This window comes from Crocodylus porosus, unplaced genomic scaffold, assembly GCF_001723895.1.
Source record: "Crocodylus porosus isolate Cpor-Errol unplaced genomic scaffold, CroPor_comp1, whole genome shotgun sequence".
NCBI classification, from domain to species: Eukaryota; Metazoa; Chordata; order Crocodylia; family Crocodylidae; genus Crocodylus; species Crocodylus porosus.
In genome coordinates this window covers 466,517-485,587 of record NW_017728927.1, presented here as the reverse complement: position 1 = coordinate 485,587, position 19,071 = coordinate 466,517, and the positions used below count along the sequence as shown (strand labels likewise).

The 19,071-nt window shown below is 38.8% G+C and overlaps 1 protein-coding gene across 1 annotated transcript; it reads left to right on the top strand.

Annotated features, from left to right (window-relative positions):
* Positions 1 to 163: 163 nt before the first annotated feature.
* Positions 164 to 17,801, top strand: PMS2 (PMS1 homolog 2, mismatch repair system component). Its single transcript, XM_019542175.1, has 15 exons — positions 164 to 238; positions 352 to 491; positions 2,433 to 2,519; positions 3,241 to 3,343; positions 5,323 to 5,506; positions 5,976 to 6,143; positions 7,749 to 7,846; positions 8,587 to 8,686; positions 9,009 to 9,093; positions 9,495 to 9,647; positions 10,100 to 11,006; positions 11,910 to 12,077; positions 13,902 to 14,002; positions 16,363 to 16,532; positions 17,357 to 17,801. Exons 1-15 carry the CDS (start codon positions 222 to 224, stop codon positions 17,498 to 17,500), a joined length of 2,625 nt encoding a protein of 874 aa, XP_019397720.1. The 5' UTR covers positions 164 to 221; the 3' UTR covers positions 17,501 to 17,801.
* Positions 17,802 to 19,071: the final 1,270 nt, after the last annotated feature.

Here is a 19,071-nt window from a genome sequence, read left to right as displayed (position 1 = left end):
ATTGGGCTGTGGAGTCCTTCCGGACACGAAGACACGCCCGCCCCGATTGGCCGAGGAGGAGGACAGATGCCAGCGCGAGGCCTCCCAATAGGCCGGAAGGAACATCCAATCCGCGTGCGGCAAAAGAGAGCTCGCGCGGGATTGGACAAGGCTATCTCCCGCCGGCCAATGAGCGCCTGAGTGCTGAGGCGAGTCTGGCGCCTCGGGGCTGTGGATGTACCATGGAGTTGGAGGCCTGGTGAGACCCTCCCCTCCCCCGCCTTACAGCCCCTTCAGCGGGCGGCGGCGGCGGCTGGGTTCGGACCGGCTCGGCCGGGCCCATGACGCGCTCCCTTCCTCCCTGTCTTGCAGTCCGCCTCCCGCCGCGGCCATCCGGGCCCTGGACCGCCCGTCCGTGCACCGCATCTGCTCGGGGCAGGTCGTGCTGAGCGTCGGCACCGCCGTGAAGGAGCTGCTGGAGAACAGCCTGGACGCCGGCGCCACGCACGTCGGTGAGTTGAAGATAGCTGAGCTGCCAGACGGGCTAATAGGCAGGCTTGGCTGTTGAGGCAGGTCTGCTGGTCGGCGTTTGAAGGATGGGAAGACGCTTAGGTTTCCCCCGTGTGGTTAGATACATATAGGCCTCTGTTACCACGTCTTTGTTTCTAGTCGTGGATCCCAGACATGTTTGTGTACATTCTGCCACTGTGTAAAGCTTAAGCACAGGCATAAAACATTTTGCAGGATCAGGCCTTTATTTGGCATCTGAGTGTTGTGATCCAACTTGGTATGTGGATCCTGTGCTGCCAAGTGTAGGGTAGAAAGTTGCCACCACCTGATGACAGCTTGGTGGCCAATCAGAAGAGTGTTTGGTTCTGTGGGGGGTGGTACTCATGTCACTGACATCATCATCATAAGCAGTAAGTCATGCTGCCATTAAGTATCTCTGCCATGTGATCAAGGATCTGAATGAAGGCGGAGACTGAGATACGGATGTCTCCTGACTAAGGGTTAAACCAGTGGTTCTCAACTGAGGTGCCGCAAGGACACTGTTGATGTCTTGGCCAGGTGGATGGAAGTCTAGCTGCAGACCCAGATCGGGAAGCAGCTGTGGCAGGACTGCCCGCTTGTGGCAGCAGTACTGGCATCATCCCAGTTGAGAACTTACTTGGCAGGGGAAACACCATGTGTCTGGGTCCGTGAAGGCAGTTTTCCTTAAGCATTCCTGGGGATAACTGTTCTTCTGGTGTGGTTTAGTACCCACCGGGGTGTTGGGGCTTCAAGCCCACTTTATGGAAACGGGAGGCTCCCCCCAACTTGGTCCTGCATTTGTATGGCTGAGGGCAGGCGACACGTGGGGGCATCTGAACCCCAAGCCGCTGGGCTTGGGCCTGCACATAGGATGCAGTGCAAAGACTTTGGAAATATCTGAAACCCCTGGTGTGGGTGAAGGATGTTTGCCAGTTGTAGGGCCACTTATGGTTCTTGACTGATGCATAGATTTGGACTTGATTTGGCTTGGAACACCAAAAATTTCTTCAAAAAAAAAAAGTAGGTAACTGCTGCTTGTAGGACAGGAGAATTCACTGATATGTTGAGAGCGCACATGATGTTTGTATATTTATGTAAAAATCAGTGTTTATTAAGCCAAGCCTTGTTCCCACTCAGATGTAGTGTGCCTTTTTGAAGAGTTCACATATTCTTATTTTCTATAAATCTAAAAGATGAAAATACGTTACATAAGCTAGGACAAATCCAGTCAATTTGAATGAATTTAATACAGTATTTTACTTTTGTTTCTCACACAAAAATCTTGAGATATCAATGGGAGTCTTTAACAAAAAGAAAAAGTAGGATGGCACTTTATTTTATTTTGTTGTCTAGGCTTCATTCCCATCTTAGTTAATGTGTAATAAGTGGGAAGTAATATCATTGCAACTAAGTGAAATGGAGGGCAGTTGCTCTTGATTTATTTAACATGGACAAGAGTAATCCATTGCAATGCTGCTGTCTTGGGCAAAGGAAAATGTTAGAAGTCAGGTAAATTATTTATTCAATAAGCCTGGTAAGCTGAGGCAGTACAATAGTGGTTTTCAACTAAGGTGCACCAAATTTAAAAATGTTGTGGGGGAGAGCCTCTGAAAAGCTTGAAAACTGCTCTGCTTTAAACATTTAATGAGCAAAGTGAGGAGGCATATGCTGTTTTTTATGGTGGACCTGTACCAAGGAACAGGATTTTAGATTCCAGAGGTTTCAGGCTGGCAGCTGTTATAACAGAGAAACTAAACTTGCACCCAAAAAAAGAAAAGAAAAAAAATGAAAGAAAAAAGCTTTTTTAATCTGTGTTGAAAAACAAGTGGCTGTTGAGGACAATTAAAATAAGTTAATGTTATGAACTCAAAATTCTGCATGTGGAGTCTGTCAATTATATCCCCCCCTTTTTTTAATTTTAGATGTAAAACTTAAAGATTATGGAGCAGAACTTATAGAAGTTTCAGATAATGGTTGTGGTGTAGAAGAAGAAAACTTCGAGGGCTTGAGTAAGTTGAATTTTTTTTCTTCTAATTTGTTTTAGAGCCTCCTCTACCACGTCTAGTAAACTTTTAAAATATGATGTTTTTGAAAAAGATGCTTGACCCTTCCACAGAATAAATATACCTTCAAGAGTTAAGATGAAGCTAGTTATAGGATGACTTGGTGTCATGTTAATGGTATGTACATGTATGCAAGAGACCTGTATCAAGATTGTGCATGGAACAAATACCGGTGATGTTCATTTTCTGTGAACGCTCAAGCAGTTAAATTTTACAAGTATGACATCTTTTTAAAAGTGACCTTATAAGCTTGAATATTTGCTTAAAATAAAATTAACGATGTATCTTTGCCTATAAATATTACAATCTGTAGCTTTTAAGTCATCCAGAGAGGGTTACAGAAATACCATGTAACACTAAACAAGCATGTTTAATCAGTGCAATTAAAATAGTGGATTTTTTTCCCAGTGAATTGTTTGCAAAGGATCTGTGGACCAGTATTTGTTCATTGAATCAATTTATGAATACTTTGGATAAATAGCTATATTTGAGAATTTCACGCACATTTTGCAAATGAAGAAAACTGTTGAATTACTTCTTTATCTTGAATAGTTATACTGTAAAAGTTTTTGTTTCTTCTGGTAATTACAAAAAAATGCTTATATATATCAGTGTCACTTTAGAAAGATGTGGTAGAATTATATACATTATAAATATGTTTTTCCAGCTTTGAAACATTATACTTCTAAGATACAAGATTTCTCTGATCTAATACATGTCGAAACATTTGGATTTCGAGGTGAAGCTCTGAGTTCACTGTGTGCATTAAGGTAATAATATTAACCTTTATTAGTAGAAGTTTACTGCTCTACAGCAATATTAATATTAAATTGACAACTATGGCTTCAGTTATCAATGAAACAAGGCTTTGGAAATTTGTAACTTGCTTTTTCCTCAGCTGACAAAAACGATTATTTGCTGTTCAGGAATATCTTATTTTTTGAGTGGGTAAGCGCTGTAGAAGTAAGCCATTTATGTACTACAAAAATGTAGTTTAACAGTTGTTAAACCCAGGCACAGCAAGTAAAGCTAAATTAAAGTTTGCTACAACAAGATTATACATAAATTTACCTTGCCCTGGTAATCTTCCCTTTTCTGACATGTTTATTAATACCCATGTGTATGCAACCAAAGTCTGATGGGTCTTATGTTATGTGGCTGAGCAGCAAGCAGGGTTATCTGTCAGAAACTTTCTTTTTTAACTGATCTTTGTCATGTATTAATACTCCACTGAGTGTCTTTACAGGGATGATTCAGGTAAGTAGTGTTTCTGCCTCTTATCCCAAATCAAATATTGGTGCTTTAAATGAAAAATCCAGTTTGTTTTGGAACAGCTATAGGGGCCCTGCAGTTGAGAGAGGATCCTGGAAAGGCAGCTGGAGAACCAGCAGAATACTTCAGAGCACAGGCACAGTGATGCCAAGATTATTAGGATATTCTTTAATCTAATGTGAAATTTACTCCTGGTCCAAACAGGAGTTAAAGATCCTCAGTAACATTCTGCCTCTGTCAGTATGAAGAGATGTGGTGTTTGGTCAGAAATTTTTTTGCATTGATGTAACTAAATTTATATTCTTATAAACTTACATGCAGACAAGTCTTCAGTCTGTAAGGGTGTTAATTTTTAAGGCCCTATTTCAGCAAAACCATCCTGTTAAGTATGTGCCTAGGCATCTTTTTCATTATAGCCCAAGTTAAGAAAAAAAGACAGCTCAGATTTGAAATGCAAAACCCTCAAGCTGTCTTTTGGTGCCTTTAATGTGCCATATCTTTTATTGTAAAATCAGTGTTTTCTCATGTGACGTGTAATAACCTGATGGATTCTTTACTAGTTATTGAAAACTATAAACATTCTGTCTGGTCTTATAAAAAGCAGATGTTTGTCTTTGTAATAGTATAATTTTGTATAAGCTGCCACTAACTTATAAAAGGGATAAAATTGAGAGGCCTTTACTGAAATAAGTTCATCTTGGCCAAGGCTCATATATAAACCTTCAGTGTACAGTACTATATGACTGAAAAAAATTGATCCAAATGTCAGTGACCAGTAAACCCTTCAACATTTTTCAGTCCTTCTTTTAGCTGTTAGCTCCATATAAAGTGAACCAACCTTCTGGATAACTAACAAAACAGATTCTCTGATCTTGCAGAGCTGTATCTGACCAACTAATCAACAGTTCAGCTTTTAAGTAATTGACTGGCCTCGTATTCAGAGGTTTAAAGCTAAACATATGCACAAGTCTTTACAAGGTTGAGGTCCATGTTTGCAAAGCATAGAGCCTCTAGATGTAAAGCACTTAAGGCAAGATATTTCTTCATCAGTTCACTATTTTCCAGCTTTGTTACTCTTTAGGAGAAATTTTAAATCCACATTCTAAACTAAGTGTTCGAAATGATCACAACATTCACCTATGTGTACCAGTGATGTTACTATAGTGTGCGTTCAGAGAAAGAGCATAAACCAGCAGAAGCAGAGCCCAACACTACAGTCTCTGCAAGACGTAATAGATATATGTAAAAGATAAAAATGCAAGGTTTGGCATTACAATTAGGAAGATCTTTATGATATGTTTAAGTATTGCATGCATGTTCTTTGTAAAGAATAAGCTTTATTAAAAGCTGTCTCAGCGGTGCTGGTGAAATATGAATAGAAACATCTGAGTTTTTGCGGGGGAGGGGATTGGTACTGGAGACTGGGTAGAGAAAAGATACTACTTAGTCAATAAACTATTTTTTTCCTCTTCTCAAGTGATGTTACCATTTTTACTTGTCACAAGTCTGCAAAAGTTGGAACTCGTCTGGTATTTGATCACAATGGGAAAATTACTCAGAAAACTCCTTACCCACGACAGCAAGGAACAACTGTTAGCATACAGCAATTATTTTATACTCTGCCAGTACGACATAAAGAACTTCAAAGAAACATTAAGAAGGTATGGCCAGTTGGAAATCTGTTTTAAAAAGAATATGGTGCCCAGCAAATGTAAACCTTCTAAACAACAAATGCACTTAATTTAAATAATAAATCGTAATTCTTTCTCTTTCCTCTTGATTGAGTTTTGTGTTGGGAAAGATTTGATTTGTTCAGTCATTTTGTTCTAGAACCTGATCTCTTCAATACAAGTAACGAAAGATTGTTTGAAGTTCTTTTCCTTTCACGCTAACTTTACTTCAGTAGTACTAACTTTTATTTTAAAGACTGATTTCATACTTGTAAGGATAAGGACAATTTTGTATGGTTTGTAGAAGTAGCAGATGTCTCGTAGTAAAGCTATAGAATGCTTTATAAAGCTAGGGAAAAATTATGATATACCCCAAACCAGGATATTCTGCTTAATTTATTTTAAATTCTATGGTGTTTTTAAGTTTTAATATAATATGCCTAATTTTATTTTTTAATAGGAGTATGCAAAAATGGTCCAGATACTGCAAGCATATTGCATCATTTCAACGGGAGTTCGAATTACCTGTACCAATCAAGTTGGTCAAGGGAAAAAACACACTGTGGTATGCACCCCTGGGAGTTCAAGTCTGAAGGAAAACATAGGAGCAGTATTTGGGCAAAAACAGGTAGTACTACTGGAAAGAAATAAAAATGCAGCTACAAGTAATCCACCATAATATGCAATTGAATACAGCGTGAATAAAGATCCTGTTTAAATCCTTATGTATACATTTATTTTAGACATAAAACACAGTACATACTCCATTCTCCTAGCACACCCCACAGATTGAATAAGGAGAGAGAATTTCCATCTTCCCAGGTTCTGCTTCTGGTTATACTTGTGTAGCCAATCTGAGGGGGGAAGGGGTTAGAGAGGGGAATGATACAGAATGAAGGGATGTATACGATGCTTAGTACTCAAGATTCATTATGTTAGTATTGTAGCAGATGTCCAAGAAAGATGAAGAGCCATCATCTGTGCTTTTGGGGATTTGCAAAGACGCCCAAAGTCACAAATCTGAACAATAAAAATATTAATGTTTTGCAGTGTGGAAAGCTCACTTAGGAGAGAGAGTTCTGTTTTGCAACCTCTCAACATGAAATTCAGTAGTTTCTTCTTTAGAATTTTGATCTACCATCTTAAATGACATTCCAGTCAGCAGATGTAGAGGTTTATGTCTTAGTGATTAACAAAAGACTATTATAAATAGTTATCTCCAGCTGGTGAAAATAAGTAGAAGATAAAAACAAGCAGTAAAAAAATACTCTTGTCCTCAGCCCAAAGACATATTTAGGCAGTATTTGACTCTGGTTCCTGGGGGTTGCTTCGGGGTTATGGTATGCATATGCCCCAACCCCTGTGTGGCCATTTGTGATATCCATGTAGTGGTTCTTTGTTCCTTTTTGGGAGTGAGCGCCCACAGTAGATGTTTAATAGGGTGTCCTGGAAGGCAATGAAGAACACAAGTCCAAAATCACTTGATGACTGAACTTGAACATATGACCCTCAGGACACAAAGTGAGTTTGAAACCCCTGAACTAAAATGTTGTTTAATATCCTACTTTGTAGTGCTTTTAATGCCAAAATTCTTGATGCATCATTAAAAACTAGAAAAAGTAAGAGTGACCCAACTGATTATGTTAACACTTGTTATTAAAGGGTATTTTATCTGTGTTACATGTAAGATATAATCATATTGAAAATATTTGGTTTTCATTCAAAGGAAGCTTTATTTGATACTGTTCATGGAGTGCAGGAAACTTGATTAAGTCATTTATGGCTGAGAAGCTGGAGTAAATGTTTTTCTGTCTCAAATTGGTTTAGAAAAGCCCATGTGGGTTTGATAGGGAGAGATGGAAAATTAAGGGCTGAACTGTGTGATCACACACCAAGTAAGAAGAGTTAATTTAGACTTTGTGCTTTTGTGTGCACTCTTCAGCAGTGCACAACCTAGCAGGGGTTTGAGGGTAGTTCTGTCTTTTCATTTGGCTAACAGCATTTTAAATATTAAAATCACCACCTGTGCTACGTTGATTATGATTTTGACAGTTTATAAAAGAAAACAAAAAAGAAGATTGCATCTTTAATTCTATAAGGTCTTCACAGTGTCTGAGCTAAACATGAATAAGAGGAAGAAAAGATTAAAAATCTCATTGAGCCCGATTCATTACAACTGTCTTTTAAACTTCTGGTACCAAAAGGAATAACTGGCAGTTTATTTTTTTTTCAGTTGCAGAGTCTTATTTCCTTTGCTCAGCTACTTCCTAGTGAAGCTGTTTGCGAAGAATATGGCCTCAGCTCTGTTGACATGCCACACAGTCTGTATACGTAAGTAGGAAACTATGTTGCTCTGACCAGAGAAGCATTTTAAGACTATCAGTAATTTTAAAGAAAGTTCAAAGTATAATATGTATTGTGGTTACTAAAATATTTAAGGACAGCACAATGGACACCTGGTATACATTTGGGGAAAGTAACTCAGAAATAAGAGGTAGCTAATAGATGTACATGGAGCAGGAGGGATAAGGCTTATATTTCCTGCATCCTGGTCAATTTTTTTTAATTTCAATTTTATGTTGAATTAATCCTGTATTGGAATTTTGAAATAGTTGTAAATTTATGACCAAATTGTACCTTCCCTACTAATGTAATTGTGGGGGAGGAGTGGGGAGAGGCATAGGTATAAGTGAGAACAGAATGTCTCTGACTTGTGTAATCAAATTCTTAAGCACGTTTTAATGAAATAATTTATAGTGGCTTCTGGAGGAAAGATTTTTTTTATTAAAACATCAGTGTTTTGGCTTATCCTGCTCTCAAAATCAGTGTCCCAGTTGTCCCTTGAGTACTAAGGGAGATAATGAATGCAGCTTCATTTGAAGCCAGATAGTGTTCCTTTTCTGACTGGTAGAAGAGTAGACGTTGATCACTTGGCACATGCCAACCTGGGCTTGAGGAGCTAAACTATACACAGGTGTTTACTGATTCTTCAGACTAGTTTTGGCTTTCCTGTTCTTTAAAAGTGTTCTTCCATTATCACAATGTACTCTGATCATATTTATATTAAATAGCATTACAGGCTTCATTTCCCATTGTGATCATGGTGTTGGAAGGAGTACAACAGAGAGACAATTCTTTTTCATCAATCAGAGACCATGTGATCCAACAAAGGTACAGTTCCAAACCATAGCATTACTGATAACTGTTTATTTCAATTTCTCCTTTCCAGTCTAGACCTTGTCAGTATTATTATTCTTGAGTCCTTCACTTCTGTATCCTTAGCATCAAGATGGGTCAAGAGAGTCCGAGAAAATGGCCAGATCAGCTTAATAATGCAAATGCTTGCTCACATTTGTTTTGGTATCTTCAGAGGATATTATACTGTGGGTGTTAAGGTCTAATCTTGTGAATAAAGATTTGGGTTAGATAATCCTTATCAACAGAATTAGAGTGAATAATGATACCTCTAACTGTTTCTTCACTTTCTATGCAGGTTTCCAAGCTTGTCAATGAAGTTTACCACATGTACAATAAACACCAATATCCATTTATTGTTCTAAATATTTGTGTAGATTCTGGTGAGTTCTTCTGATCGATTTCTGTTAACTGTTGCAGAAGACTAGAATAAATGAATGCAAAACAAACACAGTTTCATAGTATTTGAATTACTGGGGCATAAGTAGCTATTAGACTAACTGAAATACTGCTTTTGATTGAGTTGAGAAGATGTTTCTAATCTGTAATTGGCCTTATTTGCAGGAGTCCAGGTAATTATGTTTCTGGACAGAGCTAGCAATAGTAAAATATGTGTTGTAATGAAGAACAAATGTATGCAGGCAGTTTACACTGTCTTATTTGCAGACATAAATAAATGCAATGGAATAAAGAAAAGGAAAAATAAAGGAACTTCAATCCAAGGATGGAAGGAACAAAAATATTGGCTAAGTTAAGCTTTAAAATTGCTTTCCTTTCTTTTTAGAATGTGTTGACATCAATGTTACACCTGATAAGAGGCAAATTTTACTTCAGGAGGAGAAAGTTTTGTTAGCAATTTTAAAGACTTCTCTGATGGATATGTTTGGTAGTGATGTTAATAAACTTAACATCAATCAAAAGCTGCTGGATATTGCAGGTAGGTCTAATCTTAACAGCAAGAATCACTGTAGTATGACAGAATTCAAAGGTTAGATAAAATGTATTTTGAAGCATAACTTCCTAAGAGGAAATAAGCCTGTTGCTGACATTGAAATTGATGAGACCATTATAGACTCCTAGAATACCATTTGTAGTGAGACATCAGGGTGGGAGGATGTGGTGTCAGAATTGAAACTTCCTATTTATAATGGAGCTGCCATGTAATCTCTTTACATTGTTAATTTTTTAATGGGAACTTTAAAATAATTCGATATTTTGATGCAAAAATACCTCATCTTCACTCTATTGCTGATCCATAGCTTGTTGTATTTGCCTGTTTCTGTTTCTTCCCCAGTCTTCCTCACTATTCATTTCCTAAGTGATTTTATTAGTTTTTTTTAATTAAGATTAACAGAAAATCTAAAATTAGCCTTGTTCATACTTGATTAGGTAACTTGAAAAAAAGACTTCCAGAAGAAACCGAAACGTCTAAGGCAGAAACATTGCTTGGTTCTGCATCTCAAAATCCAAGCAGGGAATTAAAAAGAGGGATGACTATTACCAGATTACGGGAGTCATTCTCACTCCATCAAATGACAGAGGACAGCTTTGGAAGCCCTAAAAATGTGAAACAACAACACAGCTCCCCTGGGCACAGATATTTGTCAGATCTTTCCACTTCAAGTCCTGTAAACAGTCAAAAATCTGACCCCAACAAGGAGACTGATTGCTGGAGTGCAGTGGACTTAAACACACATACAATTATTGGCACAAATTTGAAGAAATTAGAAAATGACACTGATTCTGGACATGGTAGTACTTCTGCAGAATCGAAAGTTAGTTTTAGCACTCCAGAAGTAGGTAGCTGCCTCAGCAGCGAAAGTACAGATGCTTCTCCTGACGAAGAATTCCATATATCAGATGAAAATCTCCAAAGTGGGTGTCTTGAAACTGTAACCTGTGCTGAGGAATCATTGGAATGTGATGTCCAGCTTTCAGGAAATGTATGTAAATTGAACCAAGTGAGTGATCAAAAAGAACGGAGAGGGTTCCTTCCGAATTCTTTCCCAAATATGAAGCGTTTTAAAAGTAAAAAAGAGGACTTAAAGGGAACTACCTGTCCAGAACTAAAGTATGCTCAGAACCCTGCGCCAGGACTACATGCTGATGTACTGATAGAAGTTCAAAAGAAAACTGTGACACTTGAGTTCTCAATGAACACTTTAGCAGAAAGAGTGAAAAAACTTACTCAGCTCCAACAGAAAAATACAGAAATGCTGAATTACAGAAGATTTAAGGCAAAAATTAGTCCTGGAGAAAATAAGGCAGCAGAGGATGAATTAAGAAAAGAGATACGGTATTTATACCTTCCTAACTTTTATTGTTAAGCAGATAATAGATGAACTTAGTGAAAATGACAGGTTAACTGTATTTGCTGAAAAAGCCTTTATCTGTTGATTAATTTTGGAAATACAGGTTTGTAGAAGAAAAACTTTAGTGTCCCCGGGGCCTGGAATAGACTCCCCCAGAGGTGGAGCGTGCACCTACTCTAGACACTTTCAAGAAACAGTTTAATGTGTATCTTGCTGAGATCATTTGACCCCAGCTGACTTCCTGCCCCTTGGGCAGGGGGCTGGACCTGATGATCTTGCAAGGTCCCTTCCAGCCCTAATGTCTATGAAATCTGTGAAGCATCCATTACCATATAAGCATTTTTTGGTAATTTGTTTAATCTAGTAACTGCAGTTACTTCAGGTGTAGATGCATGTTGAATATGGAAGTACGTGCAGTAAATACCGAGTGCCCACATGCATCACAACACATCTCTTTTAGTCCTTAGCTGGAGTATGTAGATTGCTATATCCAAAGAAATGCCAAACTTTATGAAAAGCAACAAAATAATTATCTGGGATAGTTTGTTATGTGAAGCCTGTAATTCATATTTATCTCCTCTAGTGTATGGTGAAGTTTTTGAGGGTAGAACAGCTTTGCAGATGGACCAGACTCACATTGGGAGGTGGAAAATAAGTTCTTAAAAATTGCTTTCCAGCATTCAAAATTATGCCTTATCAGTTGTTCACAAGTTTTATTCCCACTTTTTTTCCTCCTTGCTTTCTACAATGAGCAAAAGTATTTATTTTTAAATACAGTTCCTGAGTATGTTGAGCATTTTGTAAAAAAATAAAATTGAATAAAGTCCTCGCATGTTTACATGTGACAGATCAACATTAGATAATCTGTTCTGTTTTTCTAAATACAGTAAAGAGATGTTTGCAAACATGGAAATTATTGGTCAGTTCAATTTAGGGTTTATAATTGCCAAGCTGAAGTCTGACCTCTTCATAATTGACCAACACGCTACAGATGAGAAATACAATTTTGAGATGTTACAACAGCACACCGTTCTTCAAGGTCAGAAGTTGATAGCGTAAGTGTTTATCCTGTATTACCAGTTCTGGTCATGTTGAACTTCTGCCTATTGTAAAATTCTGTTGGGGAGAACCTTCAGTTTAGGGTGGTACCTCTGTAATTGCATTTGTCTCGCATCCTTTTGCTTTATTTGGTTCTCCATGGTAATTGATATATTCTTTCTACTTTCAGTGACTCTTTCCCAGTAGATATACATCAGATTTATTGAGTAAATAAAGCTTAGATTCGGACCTATAAGGAGCCTTTTTTTTTTCCTTTAAGATACAGTTGGGGATCACTGGAAGTGTTCAGAATTCCAGCCTCCAAATCCCCCAGTATTTCTGAGCTTTATTTTTTTTATGTTAAACAAACTGCAGCCTATGATATTTTAAAGTCCCTTCACTTATATAATTAAGAACTCCCAAATACACTACCCAACTTTTACACACAATATTTTAAATAAATGACCTTAAATAAGTTTTTTCGGCTTTTTTCAAGTTAGGGGTATAACATTTAGATGAAGTTTAGGGCAGATTTTAAGCCAGTCTGTAAAGAAAGGCAAATTCAGAAAAGGAGTATTAAGTATGGAGCAGCATATTGTTCAGCCACTCAGAAACTTTTAGGTATCTCATTACTTTAAAAAATGAACGTGCCATGATGGTCACTTAACATAGGTAAGAATATTTGCTTGACTTCTTTAATAAAATGCTTCTTTTCTCTGCCGTCCAGGATTTGTGCAGATTTTTTAGGCTGTGGTTAACATCTTATGGATGAACATTTATATATAAAAAGTATATATGGAACAAGAGAAGTGTGTATGAAGGAAGGTGCTTTAGATCTGTTTTAATCAAAGCTTTTAAGTACATGCTTAAAACACGGCACGTGCTTAAGTATTCTGGTGAATTGGTTTATAGAACCTGATTTACACAGCCTTTTGAGTCTCTCTGTTGAGGTCAGTAAGATTTGGATCAGATCAGGCCCTTAAAGAGCAAACAAAGAGACCAGTGTTAATACCACTGGTCCTCTGATGGTATGGGTACATACATAAAAGGGGAACTTTTCAGAAGGCTAGGTGCTGTTACAGTCATATGTGTTACATGTGGTCAAGTTGGGAATGATGCACAGGTAGCAGAACTGCTCTAGCTCTAACACTGGATGAATCAGCATAAAAATTGGAGAGATTCTGCCAAATTTGTATCATTCCCAGCTTGTCCACACCTAACAATTAGAATGAAACAGCAACAGTTGCCGTCCTTCTGAAATGTTTCCCTTTTGAAACTGCTTCAAATGAACATGTGTCCAGCCCCTAACAGTTTAAATTCTCCTGAACTGAAAGGCTTTGTAGAAGCTGTCACTACTTGGCAGGTATAAAGCTAAATTTCTGCTGTTAATTTTATTGAGGTGCAATAGCGTTCTGAGATTTTATTAGTTTAGTTTTAATGTTTTACAGAGGTACTTAGCTAACACTTCACATGTTCAAAACACTTGAAAAATGTTAATATCCAAGGAATGCTAACCATCAGATATGCTGAACATAAATCAGTGTGAGACCTAGAGAAATCAGGGAACTTGGTCAAGGCCATGCAACCTGTGAGTGTTGCAGCCAGATTTTACTCTTCTTCTATGCAGTACAAACTGGTATAGTGGAGAGATACTCAAACTAGCTTTAAACGAAGTAAGTTGGGTACTAGAAACCATTTAGCTGCAGCAGCAAGGCACTTTGTTTGAGCTTTGGTATCTCTTTGGTACACAGTAGTCTGCACCATAGGTGACTCAAAATTGAGTTACCACATCAAACAACTTTATTTAGCCTTAAACTGTGTCTTTTTTTTTTTTCTTTTAGGCCTCAAAATCTTAATTTAACTGCTGTAAATGAAACTATATTGATAGAAAACTTGGAGATATTTAGAAAAAATGGATTTGATTTTGTTATTGATGAAAATGGTAAGTTTGAAACAGAATTGCTAGAATTAGAAAAGTTTGTGATTTCCCTCCTCTTCTCCCTGCAAGTGGAGGATTCTGTTTATAACATTTGTCAGGAGTTTCGTGGAAAAAAAACCCATAAAAATTGTCATATTGTGTCAAGACAAAGGTCTGTCCAATTCAGTATCTTTTCCCCTGACAGTGGCAAATAGCAGGGGGTTTAGTGAAATACTGCCATGTCATAATCAGAAAAAAATCCTCTATGGTCTTTTAAAATATTTAATGTAAAATGGTGGATTATTTATTCATTATCTAAGAAATTGGCTTGATTTAAGGATTTGCTGTTAACTCTTATAGTCATTTTTTGGTGTTGATTCAATATGCTCAGCTGCCACTTCTAGAGATAGATGGAGTTAATCTTCTGGAATTAGAAGGTTTTCAGCTGTTCAAGTGAATCTAACAAGCAGAGAAAGGAACTAGCATTTGGGATTTTTGGTTTCTGTTTGGCTTTAGCACTGTCCTGCTGTGTGGTCACTTAAACTCTAAGGCTAAGTACAGACGGTCAGAAATCCCAAAGCTGAATCGATTCAGTGATTCTGGCATTCACTTGATTCTAGAAATGCAGCTGAATGTCTGCAGTAGCTCATACCAGAAGGCAGGGGGTGCTAGAGCACACATCCCTGCTCAGCTGGAGCAGACAGCTTGGGTCAAGGCTAGACCAACCACCCTGCAAGGGGAGCTTGTGGGTGAAGTGCAAAGCGTCCTGGGATGCTGAGGGACTGTGAGTTGATTTAAATCTGAAGTGGATATGGCACAGAAGTCCAATAAACTGATTTAACATAAATCAGTTAAGTCTGATACTATATCCATCCAGGTTTATCTTAAACTGGCTTCAGCCATTTGAAAGCAGTTTACGTGCACTGAACTTCTGTTGTGTTACGGGTGTGAATTGGTTTCCGATCACTTATACCGGTTTATGTATAATTTCTGTCCCTAGCCTAAGTGCCTTACTTCATCTGTAGAATAGGGTTGATTACTGGTTTAAGTCACTGGCAACTGTACGCGCATGGAGCTGGTGCTGGAGCTGTGGAGCCCGGTGCAGCTGTTTGCAGCCTGCTTGCTGCAGCTGCCCAGAGCCCAGGCTGGCTACAAACAGCTGCGCCAGGCTCCAGAGCCCAGTCACCAGCTCTGTGCTAAGAGCAGGGGAGAGACCGGGGTTGTTCTGCCTCAGGCCCCTCCCCTACTGCCCGCTCCGAGGCGCACATGCATGTGTCGGTACAGACCTGATGCCTGGGCTCCGGAGCCTGGCACAGCTGTTTGCAGCCTCTTGGCTGCAGCCAGCCCCAGCTCTGGATAGCTGCTGCCAGCTGGGAGCCTGTGCTGCTCCCAGCAGGCAGCTGAGATGCTGCAAACCCTGCTGAGAGCAGCCTGGGCTCTGTTGCTGGCAGCAGCTACCCAGAGCCATGGCTGGCTGTGGCATGCCAAGCAAAATGGCCTTATGTGCCATGGTCGGCATGCGTGCCAGGGGTTGCTGACCCCTGCTCTCGACTGTCAACTCTGTAAAGTTGCCCAGTTTTTCAGAAGTTGGATTTACCAGATTTTTTTCTTTACTTTGGTTAACAAAAGAATTTTAGAAACAAGTACAGGAAGTCCTTGACTTGCAACGTTTTGAGTTACAACATTTCGCACTTACACCATTTCTAAATTGACATTCGGTTTCAACTTCTATGATGTTGATTTCGACTTTACAATACTTGATCCAAGTTTGCTGCATCGCTCATCTCCCTGGAGAACATCTGTCCAAACTTCCTTGAACACTTTCTTTAAGAAAGCAGACAAGACTCCAGAAAAACGTGAGGCCGAGTCTTGTGAGAAGAGTCCAGCCAAGAACTCTTCAAAAAGTCCTGCCAAGAGCCTTTCAAAAAGTCTAGCAAAGTCACCTTAATGAAATCCTTCCAAATCAGTACGATTGCTATTTACAATATAAATACATTAATGTAGCTATATTACTCATCTATAATTGATTGAGTACAAAATTCTGGGGTATTTTTGGTGAAAGTAGGGTATTGGGCCTTGGTTCAGAAACCATTCCCCCATTATAACATTGTTTCTTATGAGAAAATTGGTACCAGATTACAACGTTTTGACTAAAGGCACAGTTTTCAGGAACCACATGTGTCCCAAGTCCAAGGAATACCTGTATACTTGTGCTAGATAAAATTTTACCATTTTATAACAACCCTCAAAAGACTTGGATAATTATTTCAACATGTGTAGAGGTCACTCTCAACCAATCTTTACAAATAGTATGTTTCAGACTTTATTTATGTTTATTTGCAGTTATACACTGTTTCTTTAGCACTTTTTAAAAAATCTTTCAGCTCCTGTAACTCAAAGGGTTAAGCTGATTTCTTTGCCAACAAGCAAAAACTGGACTTTTGGTCCTCAGGACATAGAAGAGCTGATCTTTATGCTAAGTGATTGTCCTGGAGTCATGTGTAGGCCATCCAGAGTCAGACAGATGTTTGCTTCTCGAGCTTGTAGAAAATCTGTGAGTATTCTAGTAAATTATATTTACTAGTAAGTGCTGTATATTCAGTTGCATGTGCAGTCTGATTTGTCTCTTATATGTACTGCAGTATGAGTAAATTAATGAATATTGACACAATATATTTGATTCTGTTCCTTGTCCTTTGCTCGGTTGTAAAAAGAAGACACTTTTCTCTGGTCTCTAATTGCATCACTGTGGGTGCATCTACACATGCCATTAAGGTGACATGATGAACTCTGGCACCAGAGTCAGCTGCTTCCAGGTGCAGCGTCTGCATGTGTGCCTGGGACTGCAGCAGTTTGAGCCTGGACAGAGCATCCCTGGGCTGGCAAGGAATTTGGGGGGTCAGCCCGTTCTGGGTGGCGGCATCCGGAGGAGGAGGGTCTGACTGGGACACAGTGATACTCAAGTGCAGTGCTAGGCAGCAGGCAGCTCTCCCACACTTTAGCATCCTCATGCCCCAGCCAGTGCCTGTCACCATTTACACATGCATTTCAGTGTACATAATTGCTCCACCATAGAATAGTACTGTCCCTGACAGTACTATCCTATGACGGAGTTAATTATTTTACACTTAATTAACTGCGGAGCTGCACGTGCAGAAGCACATGTGTAGATGCACCCTGTAAAATTAATACAGATAAGAGCAGAATCAGACCCTTGCATCTTAATTTAAATTAGATTTTGATGGTCCTGTAACTCTCCTTATTGTAATGTCTTTCACAGTATAATTTATTTGGTTGTAACTGGAGAAATGATCTCTTAATGGAATAGTTGCCATAGTCAGGGGAGAGACTATTAAACTTCTCTGCTTTTGTTCACAGGTGATGATTGGGACTGCACTTAATGTAAATGAGATGAAGAAACTGATCACCCACATGGGTGAGATTGAGCATCCTTGGAACTGTCCTCATGGAAGGCCTACCATGAGGCACATAGCCAGTTTAGACTTGATTTCTCCAGAATAAAACCATGGCATTTGTTTTATTGGCAATTTTCACTTTTATTCGTTGGTGATAATATTGATCCATGTCTTTTTGACTTGTAGATTTTATCATGACATTTTTTTATTTTAGCTACCGTTTTGCATATTTAAATACTACTTTTATAATGCAAACATATCCTGTAAGCTTTCTTTATTACCTTTATCAAGTATAAAGACACGTGAGATTTACTTGTAAATAGCATTCCTTCTGTCAAGTCTGGCTTCATAGGGTTTTTTTTTCCTGCCCCAGCTATAACTGTATTTTAAAAATAAATTTTTATAACTAAATTTGAGTTGTTAATCAGTCTGCCTTGAAGGGAACATATTTTGGTGTGACTTAAAAGAGCGTAAAATATGTCTAGCCAAGGTTGTAGTAAAACTATGCTGACAGTTAATTTTCTACTGTTTCAAAGAAATCAGAATTGCTATATAGGTAGGCAAAAGAATTAAACATCTTTTTTGTCTTGCAATGTTAATTATGGTTTGCATTAATGTTTAGTAGTGAGAAACTTTAAATACTGGTGCCAAGGAATCAAGGGAAGGAATTGACTGTTAAATATTAACCTTTTCCTCTCAAGCAACACTTTACTGAAACCTATCCCATAACATTCTTTAAAGAACAGGGATTCCTTTTTGAGAATGAATCTCACCAACCTTTTCCATTATAGGATCCAAGTAATTGTTATGCTGGATACTTAGGAGCCAGGAGTCCAGATTTTCTGCTTAGTGAAGTTAATGGTAAAACTCTGACTTCAATGGTTACAAGATCTGACCTAAAAGTCTTTGGTTTGGTTTGCATTTCTGTGGCCATGCCTTTCATAGAGGAGTGAGTTTGGGCCATTGTACTTGTCCTTTCAGGGATAGGGTGCAGGACTAGATGACTGAAGAGGCGCGTTTTCTTGGTTTTACCCCTGAATTGTGTGAAGTTGATCAGAAACTATGTTGATCTCCTGACTACTCCTAAGGGTCTGTATTGTACTGTGAATAAATGCTCTCAGTGTATAATGAACAGTGCTGTTCAACTACTATTCTCCATCCAGTGTTTTTAGTAAACAAAATGAATTGGCCAAATATATTTTCCAAAAAGCAGGTGGGCAGCCAGTGTAGTAGTGTAGTGCTTCTGGCTGTGTGTACTGCAAAATAATATTGCAAACACTGTCACACCATTTTAAAGGAATTGCAAATGAAAAGTGGAGACACCAGAAGAAAAAGCTTTTCCCTTGGGTGTGCCTGGCACCTGCTGTGCTGCCTGCCTTGAGGAAAAAAAACACATCTCCTATCCTGAAACGATTTTGTTTAATGTCATTAGTTACATTTTTGCATTTTGCAGGATGATACCAGGGGGATTGGGGACTATACCATACCGGCATGTGGAGGGTACAGTTTGGACTGTACCACAGTGGAATGCTGGGGTGCACGGCAGCCATGCGATGACAGCGGATGGAGGCTGCTGTAGTGTCCTAGCACAAGAGAGCAAAGGGCAACGGACTGGTGCACATCTGCCTATGCAGAATGCTGGGGTGTAGCACTTGAGGAGAACAAATGTCCTTGTGA